The sequence below is a fragment of the Pollicipes pollicipes genome, unplaced genomic scaffold (genome assembly GCF_011947565.3).
Source record: "Pollicipes pollicipes isolate AB1234 unplaced genomic scaffold, Ppol_2.1 Scaffold_3087;HRSCAF=3621_pilon_pilon_pilon, whole genome shotgun sequence".
NCBI lineage: Eukaryota > Metazoa > Arthropoda > Thecostraca > Pollicipedomorpha > Pollicipedidae > Pollicipes > Pollicipes pollicipes.
The window spans coordinates 20,534,135-20,546,775 of NW_023596225.1; the positions used below are offsets into that span (position 1 = coordinate 20,534,135).

General features: G+C 50.5%; 1 protein-coding gene across 1 annotated transcript in view; it reads left to right on the forward strand.

Moving 5' to 3' along the window:
* The first annotated feature begins 394 nt into the window (after positions 1-394).
* Positions 395-12,641, forward strand: part of LOC119089862 (kelch domain-containing protein 3) — a 37,813-nt gene continuing 25,566 nt past the window's right edge. The window contains exons 1-2 of the mRNA XM_037212670.1: positions 395-428; positions 461-622. Of these exons, the coding sequence (XP_037068565.1) occupies positions 395-428; positions 461-622 (196 nt within the window). The remainder of the gene's footprint in view (positions 429-460; positions 623-12,641) is intronic.

The following is a 12,641-nucleotide window of genomic DNA, read 5'->3' on the forward strand; positions in this document are numbered from 1 at the left end:
CGGGGCATAGGGCAGAATCTCCAGTCCCCTTTGTCTCTGTCTGAAATCTGTGCAGCCCTTTGACCCGAGATGCCTAATCTCGCGTCAGATCTCGCACTTTGCGTCTCCGCTCTATCTTATCGCGCGCAGAGCGGAGGGTCGCCGGAGTGGCGTGCGTCACTGCGCACGTTTCGCCTCAGACGCGCGTGTGGCGCGGAGAGGTCGGCCTCGCGTGTCGCTCGAGCCCCTAGGAGCGGTGTCGCGTCTGTGGGAGCCGCCGCGTGTCACTGCCGACGATCAACGGCTCTTGCAGAGCCCTCTGGGGTGTGACCAGCCGCTGAGCGCCAGCAGCGCCAGCAGCGCCAGCAGTGGCAGCGGCAGCGCCGGAGCGGTTGGTGAACCCGGCCCAAGCGGCATGGGTCTGTGCGGACTGGTGACAGTGAACGCGGGTGACGCCACTGACGCTGGTTGACGCCCGCAGGCGGCGTCCGTACCATGTGGCAGCCGGTGGTGGGCGAGGCCGAGGGCCGCCTGCCCTGCGCCCGCTCCAAGCACGCCGCCTGCCTGCTGGACGGTGCCATCTTCGTGCTCGGCGGACGCAACGGCAACCTGCCGCTGCGCGACTTCTGGCGGCTCGATCTCGGTGAGTGCGGGGACCCGGCCAGCCTGTCGCCGCTCCCCCGTCCACCGCCCATGCTCTCGATCTCGGTGAGTGTTGGGACCCGGCCAGCCCGTCGCAGCTCCCCGTCCACTGCCTATGCTCTCGATCTCGGTGAGTGTTGGGACCCGGCCAGCCTGTTGCAGCTCCCCGTCCACTGCCTATGCTCTCGATCTCAGGGAGTGTATGCACCTTGCCAGCCTGTTCCCGCAATGGTCAAAGCTCCATTCTTTAAGGAAGTCTGAAAAATGCTCCATTCTTGATTCCTCATATCCACGAAGTTTGTCGGCACAGAACGAAGATGTGAACAGCGTGCAGACGAGAGAACACTGGACGCGACGAGGAGCCGTTGTAGGGCGCGTTTTTGTCCGATTGTGACGTGTTACGACCTGAACACTCTCACCTCAAGTTGGAGGCTCCGGCGTGATTCACCATCATCAACCGCCAGCAAGCCGATGCCCTTGATGGCGTTTGGCGGCGACCATAATTGGCACACAACATAGCATGCGATGTGCCCAGCATGACGTCACGAATAATGACCAGCCTGCTCTACAGTCGGCATGTGTGTCAAACGACGCGGTCAGGGTAAGCGAACGTAAGTCGTATATATATATATATATATATATATATATATATATATATATATATATATATGTATCTATATATATATATACCATAACCATAATTGGCACACAACATATATATATATATATATATATATATATATATATATATATCGTTAGTCATTAAACCTCCGCTGCTGAGCGCGTCGTAAATCCCCAATGACGACAAACATCCCCATTAAATAATCAGTATCATTAAACGATCTCCATTGAAGTGCAACCGCATGCAATCGACGCAACAGTGGATTCCTGGGTAAGCAGAGCCCTTCACTTTGAAGCCGTTCCGCCATATTGTTTTCAGTAATCTATGATTTCCATCGAATGACGTCATCGCTGATAATGGCATATCGTATGACGTCATCATTGGTGATACATCGTATGTCGTCATCACTGGTGATGTCATATCGGCAGAAAAACCAAAGCCATACTGCTGGGCGCGTCATGGCGTTGCAGGTGGGCCGCGCTTGTCTGGCCCGCGCCAGCACGCGATAACGTGGCGGCCCGGTCCCGCCCGGCTGGCCGCCGCAGCCCTCAGGGACGCCGTGCGAGCGGCCGATCGATGCCCATGGGACTGCGGTATTGCGCGCTGCCGCTGGGCCATTGGCGGCCGCAAGCACGTGGCCCGGAATCGGTGACGTTTCCCTGTGATCTTGTTACTCGCAGGGGACATCGTCCACAGGTGCGCTGCTGAGATCACGCGCCGGCAAACGTTGGAGATGACGTCACTCGTTGCTGAGGTTACACACTGACAAACATTGGAGATGACGTCACCCGTTGCTAAGACCACACACACGGGCAAGCATTAGTTTTTTTCCGGGATGCTTATACGCAAATCTGCGTTTTAGTGATTTTATGCGGGCTCTGGTTGCGGGAAGATCCTTTTTGTAGAAACATTGTCATATACCTTGTTTCAGTGCTGAATTTGCATTGGATGAAACATATTGAGCCTCGCAGTTATTTATCATCACGATGGACATGAAATTATCACATTTACATTCGTGCAGAAGTTTGCCCGTTATTACCAACCTATGAGTGAGACAGCAGGCCGGTCGAATTCGACGCGGGCAATAGGTAACTGTCAACACCGCCGACAGGTCCGGGCCGGCCGTCATCCTGTTTGTGAAGTAATATGTTCATTGCTATGCGTCGTAGTCCTTTGACATCAGCGCGAGCGTGTTACAATATGCAATACCATTCGGGACCGGCGCAATGATATTCCGGGACCGAGATCGCTCTAGCAATTTCTGCCCTACATCGAAACTCTAGTGCAATATCGAGGGTATTATGCAAGAGCAATATGTGATGCCACACAGGCCAATACAATCATTTTTCGGAATCGAGGTTGCTGTCGCAATCTCTGCCAGTAACCAAAGATCGTGGGCGGAAGGTCTACGGCCACCAAGGCCATGTAATTCGGAATTCCCGGGATTCGCTCCGGAAAAAGCGTTCCATGCCTTTTACCAAATACTGTTATATGATGGAACATGGATACAAAGTTACAACGATTTTCCCACCATACTTATTAAATCATGGGTTATAAAAATGGGTGGGAAGACCATGGAGGGAAGGTGTGTATTCAGTCTGGCACCATTAAGGTGCCAGCATCTGCGACCGTCGCCGCTATCAGCATCGAATGTTTCTGAGAATGTACCCTTCTACCTCAGATACTGTTTATCATCAACGCCGCTGAGAGTGGTTGTAAACCATTCACAACAAGAACAGTCCTCAAGAGGTCCTTCAAATGTCAGCCGTGTTTTTGTTCGAAGAGACGTTTGCGCGTGATTCGGTAAAATTCTGGCCCGTGGTCAGAAATGCTCCCCCAGATAAAAAGCTGAAGGTCTCGGGCTAAGGCCGAATGTATACGACCCGCACCATCTAGTGCAAAAAGGACATCACAACATGTGATGAAAGGTTGTTGACCTGATGACATTCAATGTTGAGCTATTTGGTCAAACTTTTTGGCGTACTGAGCACATACAATGTACCAAACCATTTTCCGCATGCCTTCCAAAAAGGGGTACCGGATACCTGGGACGTATGTCGTCACTTTCCTCAACGGCCCCACGAGCCAAATGTAACAAACGAAATGCGCGGGGCAGGCGTCCAAGAATGTCTCGTCATAGAGCTTCCTGCGTCGCTCAGATGACCCTGAGGCAGTGAGAGAACCATTCTGTCAGTCAAAGGCCCTAACACTAAGGAAAGGGGCCTAGTGGGTACCGAGCAGGGACTCGTCCGAGCCCATGGGTCCATCAGGCAAGCTGGGACAGGGCTAAGGTCTCAGAATGTTAGTCAGAGGGCTACATACGCCACTCTGGGTCCTGAGACGATCAAGGCCTAACCTCTGTCGTCCGAGACCTTGGGAATGGTACTGGAAGGAGGCCGCCGGTACGAAAACAGCGAGCCATGTCCTGCGGAGGCGGCGAGCAAGCGGAAGGTCTCGACTTCGGAGACAGGTTGGCCGCGCCAGCGATAGCATGCCCGTTGAAGCCGCTGATCGCGCTCTGGTCTCAAGCGCTCAATTTGGCCGCTTAACCATTGACAATACGGCGCTACCACATTCGCTCATTGCTCGCATTCGCATTAGTACATTACTGGCATTCGCGAGAATGTCGAGTCGCTTTCACCTTTCTTTGCCGACGCTGCCTTGCACGGGCTTGTGACTGAGCTGACTGAGAGGTTGGAGTCAGTATTTGGCAGCAGGTTCTTATATAAAACCGGTGGGTAGAGCTCCCACCAGGCTTGGTGTCCGCTGTATTCGCGTTTTGTTCCTGTTACGTTTTGCATACCTAGGTACCCTTGGGAAGTCTGCACAAAATAGTCTGCGTACGTTCGCGAGCGTTAAACCTAGAAGTTGGAGGGTTTTGAGTCTTGAAAAGGTTATGGCTGTGAGCTGCACTAAATGATCTTCGAAATTACTTTTTTCATTTCAAAACACCATACAAATGTGGAACACCGTCTTTAATGTCCCAACTCAGGGTTCAAAAAGCCCGGCAAACTCCTCCGTTGCGATTCTGTACTAAGCTCAACGGCTGGCAAAGAAACTTCCTCAGTCCCTCAAGGCCGTGTGCACTGCCGGCGGGGGAATAAGCCGGAGGCGATCTGCGTCAGGCGTGGGATGTGGACAGCTACCTAGGCATCAAGTCCTATTTCTAGCGCAAGTCATGATCGGTCGGAAGGCACAGTGATATAGCCAGAGGGTTACATAGATCGTATTCTCGGACCGAGGCGTGGGACGTGGTGGTTTTTAATTTGTTGTTTAAGTTTAACTTTGCAATCAACCTTTTGTCTCCTTCCCACGGTCAGAACCGTCTAGCCCTGTCATTCTCAGTTACGTCAGTCACTAAAGGTGCTATTCGTCGTCTGGCATGATAACCTCTGGCATCGCCTTTGTTTTGCATAATTATCCCCAAAAAATCCATTCTTCTGCGAAATTCTGAAATAATACTGTGGAAAGCCGAAAACTGCTGTGAGATCTTCAGGACGAGCATTGCATGAGATAACGTATCTGTCGTTTTATTGGAACAGTGCAATCTGATGAGTGGTGTAAACGCTAAAAAACGCCAAACGAGCGTTTAAAAGGATACAACAGCCGTTCCGGCCCGAGGAAAGTTTTTGTTTGTTCTCGAGCGGATATTTCCTGCTTGACATCACCCACGACGACACGGAAGAAGTGCTGCGTCACGCAAGGGAGGTTAGAAAAGGGAGCCGGCTATTACCTTACGTGATATTTACGTCGCGAGACATACATCCCGATCACAAAACACATTGCGTCGCACTACCGAGCGGACGCGTTGCTGTTTTATTTCGCCATGCTTCACGCCTCCACTGGGACTTCCGAATCTCCCCCACCGCGGACTCACCGGGCCGGAAACTCCTGCCGCTGTTCGCCTGAAACGCGTTTTATTAATCTGAGCTCTTGGGCAGATTTCCTTCAGACGACTGCGCCTCCGGAGGCGACACGAAATGACAGCTAAATGGAGGCACGCCCCATGTAACAAATTTGCCACCGGCACGTCGAATGTGATGTGATGTTTTCCGGCGCTGTGATCACGGGCGTTGTCCGCCATATGGAGCCGCGTTGTTGGCTGCCTTTCCATGCGCTTATGAAACTGCGTGGTGTCTTAGCCACGACTCACTGATGTCTGCGTGTTTGTCGTCAGCCGGGCGAGCTGAATACGTCTGGTTTGCTTCCTTTGCGATGTTTGTAGGAAGTTGACTTACGTTCTCCCATAGCCTTCAGCTTGTGTCTTTGGTTTGTTCCTACGGAAAATCGGTTTACACATGTGCGTTTAAGTTCAGTGATATAGGGGACCATTGCACTCAATGAATGGATGATAAGTCTTTTTTAATCCAATGCACTGCTCCAATCCACTCGAATGATTTTCATTGCTTTAAAAAGGCAAGTGACGCTGTATCGCAGCACGCTTTAGCTGCTGGAAAGCTACCGTTTATGGACGGGTGAAACTGTAGGATTGTGAGCGACCTTCAAAAGATGAAGAGTGGGATATAGCGATACGACACGCTGTATCCTGGAAATATATGAACACTTGGCTTTTTCGTCCAACACGTAAAAGTACGTCAAGAAGTGTGCAAAAATACCTCTAAGCCCTCATGATTTTACGTTTCGAAACGAGTATCCAGATAACGTTTGCTGAGTCGAACGCGTTCAGCGCCGTGCGTCCCAATAGCTGCTTCTTCAAAGCCGCTCCGAGAATTCAAAGCGAACAGCGCTGTCAATATTTGACGACGAGACGTTGCTCTTTTCATGCTTCCCGGCCGGCGAGATTCGCTCGCTCCGCGTGTGGGGGTCTTGATTACGGCTCGTGCAGGTCTGGCTGGTTGGGGGAGACGCGCAGCGGGCTCCCCCACCCGCCTCCTGAGGATAACTCGACGGTCGAGCCGAGCGGCGGCGCGCGGCGCGCTCTCCGTATCGCTGACGGATCAGAGGACGTGGACGGACGGCGCGCACTCAGCAGCCGCGGCGTTGTCATAAGCTGCATCAGCAAGCCTTTCGCCGTTGCTTGGGTGGGCCTTTTGCAAGAGAATGGCTCATGTGAAATAACCTTCGCTGGATTGCTGTAGTTAGTGCTTTATTCCGACGTTTTTGGTCTAAAAGTGAGGTCAAGCTTTATAAGGTCAATTCGGTAGCTTGTAACGGCTTCTGGTGGCCATTTCTTAGAAAGCTTTGTTGCTGGTGATTGTCTTTATTTTCATGATTATCCATCGTACAAACGCTTACTAGCGGTGTAAATTACGTTAATCATCTTCAGGCTAGGACTTTTGAACGACAAAAATGTAATTCCGGCGTATCGGAGCCCGAGGTTAGAGCGAATTTGAATATATCAATTGATTGATGTCGGGTTTCTCGTAAATCATGGATGAACGCAAAGTAGATTTCCAGCTAGCTGGCTGGCCGGCCACCCGCCGATCGATTGGCCGGCCGCAGGGGGGGGGGGGGGGGGGGACGGGGAGAGGGAAGGCTTCCTGACCAGTTAGCCGGCGGGGAAGGTCTTAACATGCCATCACTTGGGCACCTTTACAGATTCCTGTGGGCACTCTATTGATTAGATATTGTCTCATAAATCGTCTGCAAGCTATTCGCATGATGAAAGCACATGCACGTAATTGAGCTTCCATTTTTGGGATTCTGAATACTCGGCCGCCCCACAACCCAATTTTGAAAGTAACAAACGCATAGTTTCCTGAAATTCCCCTTAAATCCTCAGCCTTAATTTTGATGTTTCCCTGATTTATTTTTGTTTTACACAAACTCGTGCATAATGCATTAGTATATCTTCAGTACGGGTGTAATAGAGACATACTAGTGCACCCATCGGCAAGCATAAACATGTATAATTCACACCAGAGACATACTCTACAAGTTTAAACGATAAGTGGCTTAGACACATAGTTTCACCTCCCAATATCTGTCACTGGTTCCTAGTCCCCATTGTTTCTGCCGCAAATAAAAATGTGGCTTCCTGGTTTTAACTGCTTCCTTCTCAAACATCGGAACATTATTCATGGTTTTCCTCGGCTTTCTACAAATACCAAAGCTAGTCCCTGGTTTCCACAAGTTCTTTCATAAAAACCAGACCATGGTTTGTGGTTCCCACAGGCTCAATCATAACGACCAGGCACTGGTTCATGGTTCATACCGGCTCCTCACAAACACCAGCCTCAGGTTTCCGCCTCCTGATGGTTCGCTCAGAAAACACAGAAAACACGCTCAGAAAACACAGAAAACACGCTCAGAAAACACTAGATTCCATTTCCTACCTCTCGTTGGTTCATTCGTAACCTCTAGCTGTGGGATTTGGGATTATTTACACCATTGCAAGACTGGGGTCGGAAATTTGAGTTTTATTGCTCATTCACTGGTAATATTTATAAGTGCAACGTGCATGCTATAAGTGCGCTGTAGGGATATCCACCATTTCCTGACAATCGTTCCAGGTAGGATCCTGCTTCTCGCTGGCTCTCATTACTTTATACCGGCTCCTTGCTCCTGTTGGATCACTAGAATAATGCTAGTCTGATTCTGGCTTCTTTATTGACTTCTGGCAAACGCCAGGCTGGATCTAAACTTTTGCTGGATCTCGCACAATCATTCCAGGCTGGGTCTTCGCTCTTACTGCATCCCTATTCATATTTCAATCCGGATATTTAATATCCCTGGATGTCTTGGCGTGTGGTCAACCTAGACGTTAGTTCTTGCTGTTTCTGTCGGCACAATTCAGTGCTGGATCCTGGTTCTAGATGGATTTTGAGTCTGCTTCCAAACTTGTTCTTAGGCTTTTCCTGGTTCCGAAAGCAGTAACTGGGTTTCGAGAAGCAATCTTACGTACTGAGAAGCAATCTTAGCATTATGGGGATCCAAATAGGTCTGGGTGCGATTTGGATCCCTGTAAACGGAGGTTGTTGGGTAGTTCCAGTAGGGCGTGCGCTAATGGTGTCATCGTAATAGTGGTACTTTCAAAAAGGACACATGATTTCAGTTGAAATTTGGAAACATTTTATAATGCAGGCGTGTCATTTAATTAAGCTTGAGGTACTGTTGCAAGCATTTCGGTAGGTAGTGCAGATGTGGAAGCGCAAACAAATCATGCTGATACCGTTAAAAGCGCGGATATCTGTCCTAGAGCCGGAGTTATCGACTTTGGATGCGTTTGGCCATAACTGTATTGGCTTCTTGGATCACTATAGGTCATAGACGTGTACAATTAAAATCATTACGGGCGTTGTCCCTTGTTGGCGTCTATGCAGTTACGTTGCGTTTGTTTTTTGTTTCACTTCCGAGCAGAAATCCATAGGGTATCAGCAGATCCGATGCTCCGATTTTAACGGACCACACGTGACACGTTTAACGGACCACACACAGTTCCAGGTTTGAGAGCAAGCAGCGGCAGCGCGTGGTTTGAGAGCAGACAGAGGCGGCGGGTGGCTCGAGAGCAGGCAGTAGCGGCGGGTGGTCCGAGTGCAGACAGAGGCAGCGGGTGGCTCGAGAGCAGGCAGCGGTAGCGGGTAGTTCGAGAGCAGACAGAGGCAGCGGGTGGTTCGAGAGCAGGCAGTGGCAGCGGGTAGTTCGAGAGCAGACAGAGGCAGCGGGTGGTTCGAGAGCAGGCAGTGGCTGCGGATGGTCCGAGAGCAGACGGAGGCAGCGGGTGGCTCGAGAGCAGGCAGCAGCGGCGGGTGGTCCGAGTGCAGACGGAGGCAGCGGGTGGCTCGAGAGCAGGCAGTAGCGGCGGATGGTCCGGGAGCAGAGGCAGCGGGTGGTTCGAGAGCAGGCAGTGGCAGCGGGTATTTCGAGAGCAGACAGAGGCAGCGGGTGGCTCGAGAGCAGGCAGTGGCTTCGGATGGTCCGAGAGCAGACGGAGGCAGCGGGTGGTTCGAGGGCAGGCAGTAGTGGCGGGTGGTCCGGGAGCAGACAGAGGCAGCGGGTGATTCGAGAGCAGGCAGTGACAGCGGGTAGTTCGAGAGCAGGCAGCGGCAGCGGGCGGTTAGAGGGCAGGCAGTAGCTGCGGGTGGTCCGAGAGCAGACGGAGGCAGCGGGTTAGCCTGGCTGCGTGCAGCCCATGTCCACCGGCGGCCGACTGCGACCGTCTATTGACCGGGCGGTGTGGCGCGTGCCGCAGACCCCGGTGCCGGCCGCGGACGATTTTTCGGTATCAACAGTTGACCGCCGACGACGTCTCTACGCCCCCCGGGAGGAGGGGCGGGGCCGGCCCTGCTCCCCAGACGGGCCCGCACAGATAAATGGCTTCGTTGGCGGGCTAGAGGCGCATCGCGCCAAGGCAGCGAGCGGGAGAGAGCTGCGGGAGAGGACGATCCCTGTCGAAGTGGCCCGGGACAGTCCCGTGGGGCTGATGAGGCAGCGCCTGTCGCTGATACCCGTGTCTGGTCGCTGGGAGCGATGGCTGTCCGCTGCTCACTCGAGGCCCCGCCCCTGCCGCCGCCTGTGTTCCTCACAGTCGTGTGGAGACCGCAGGCTCCAGAGCGTGACGCTGTCTTGCCTGATATCCCGTCCCGTTTACCTGACCAACTAGGTGGTGATGCGTCCTGCGTCGTTCGACGTCATTAATTTTTTGGCGCTGGTGGTTCGCCTACGCTTGGATCACGCATCGTTGCATTATACCTCTTTCGGCCGTGCGTCAGTGTTAAACGTTATGGTGGCTCTCTCATTCCAATGGCGATGACAAAAACTGATCAAATTTGACTGTGAACATGCGGTGCGTATTGTTGGCGGGACCAATAGAGGGCTCTTGACGGGGGACTTTTAACAACGCAACGACGGGTGACTTTTAATGACGTTGGTCGGAGTCGAGCACCAACTCTGTCATGTTCCGCGCACAGTTGTGAGGCGCCGGCGCGCCTGATTGCGCTTCTCCGGATCCGAAGTATGGCATCTTTACTTCGACAAAGTTCCCAACGTCAGGGCGTCCTTGGCAATGTGTTCGATTCTTGCGTGGCGTCTCCATCGGTGGTATGATGTGTGACTACGGTCAGTGTAGCCCCCGTGATGGGGTCCATATAGTTATACCAAAGTAGTAGCCGGACCGCAGCGTCCCCTCCCCCCTTCCCAGCCGTCCTGGCCACGAAGAGAATCAGTTATGTAGTTTGCAGACTCGGATCAGGTTTTGTGCCGAGCTGACAAAAACAAGGCTCCTGCTGGACACAGCTGCTTCTTATTGCTCGGTGCTCTCGCCCTGCTCCTCTTTTATGAGTGGTGCTTCTTCCAATGCCTTTGTCAAGAAGAGGCAATATTCTCGTTATGATATCGTGAGCATTTGATGATGTCAATATCGTGATCCTGTTGCGGGTCGCTTGGACTGATTTGGATTCACATTTGTGCATTTGTATTATTTCCCCCATTTATTCCAACGTATAACATACTATACACCATCACATGTCACAAGATGCGACCGTCGATCGTGTTCCCTTTTTCCTCACATTCAGTTGTGGAAGCCTGTAAGCACAAAGCCATCCTAACACCAGACTGTTAGATGTCGAAAAAAGACCACGTGCGAGCGAACTTGGTCAGCGTTCTCGTGCTGAACGCCGCACATTGTTCACCTCCTTAACTGTGCACAAAAGGATTGGACCTTGCAAGTGACGGATCACGTTCCTGATTGCGACACTGCGAAATACATTATTTAATAAACTCTTGAAATGAACGGGAAAAGCTAACATCACACATACGGAAATAGCAGACAGGAGCAGGGGCTTCATCACGATCAACGGAGGTCAATCTGTTGGTGATAACGTGGCGCACTGTAAAAGGTTTCGGTAAGCGGCGCTCCACGATCAAGTCCGTTCAGAATTCCATCGACTGAGAGCCAAGCCTGGAATTATGCAAATGCCCCCGCGTAGTTCCGGCAACCCTGGCACTGATCGGTCGCTGGGATTCCGAGGAGGTGGGGCAATTGGTTCGTTGGCAAAATCTGTGCAGCTTTCTGGTTTGCAGCCACCTCAGTTTGAAGTCATCTGTTGTGATATAGGATTATCTGTATATTTTAGTCTACTGATTTCGGTTCGTCGCCCGCAGTTTATGCTCTCATTTCTTTTTTGATTTAACAGGTTGCGAAATGTGCGTTGCTGACAGCAGTGAATCATACCCAGATTTCGCTGCTCCGATACACTTGTTAAGCTGCTCGAAAGCGTCAGGAAGGCGTTATTAATGGGCTTCTCCTGGGCGAGGACCTCCTTCCAGGAGGGAGATATGGCGTGATAAATCGACTGCCACCTCATTCAAGTACCATATCCATGTTCGAGACGAAGGTCGATCTCGTTAAGAAGTTTCTAGCCGCGGATGTTGTAGATGTTGATTATTTGCAGCACAGATCGACGGATTAATCGATTTACATTTGTGGTTCGGCTCTTGGTCCATGGTCCACCTTGGCCCATTGATATGCTGACTGCCGATAATTTGAGCTGATTTGAGTGGACCACATCCATTCAGGCATTAACTGCGTCTAACCAAAAGGCGGTACCGCCCAGCATGCTACCAGACAAATAATCTACCCTTTTGTATTCCTGCCTGTCCAAAGCCCTCTTGTTCCTCTTCTGTTTAATGACAGGCCTGATGTACCTCTGTACTGGGCCAGACATCGAAACCAGCTCAGCATTACCGAATACGAGCCCTTGCGCCGATCCGGTCATTATAATAATAGCGTTGCTATACCACTTATATATATATATATATATATATATATATATATATATATATATACAAATATATCTTTATACATGTTGCGACCCGAGGACCGTTACTTTACCTCAAATATATACCTATATATATATATATATATATATATATATATATATATATATATATAAATATATATATATATATAAATATATATATATATATATATATATACATACATATATATACATGTATATATATACATATATATATATATACATATATATATATATACATATATATATATATATATATATATATATATATATATATATATATATATATATATATATATATATAGATCATTGCCAGCATAACGTGATGGCTGCGTAAGTCGCGTGAGCCTGGTGCCACCGTCTAGCCACGGACCAGGTCGTTGATTCTCTCAGCACTGTCAACCGCCATTTTCCGAGCCGTTCCCTTACAGGACACCGCCATGTTACGACTGAACACGCATTACTGCCACCGACGGTTTTTTTGCAGCTGAAGCAGCTGATTGAAGATTTTTCGCTTACCTTGCGTCTGGCTTTCCCTTTTGAACAGCTCACTGTCATCCATCCCGCTGACCTTTTGAACAGCTCACTGTCATCCATCCCGCTGACCTTTTGAACAGCTCACTGTCATCCATACCGCTTACCTTTCAACAACATTGTATTCTCGCAGAGATGCTACCTTA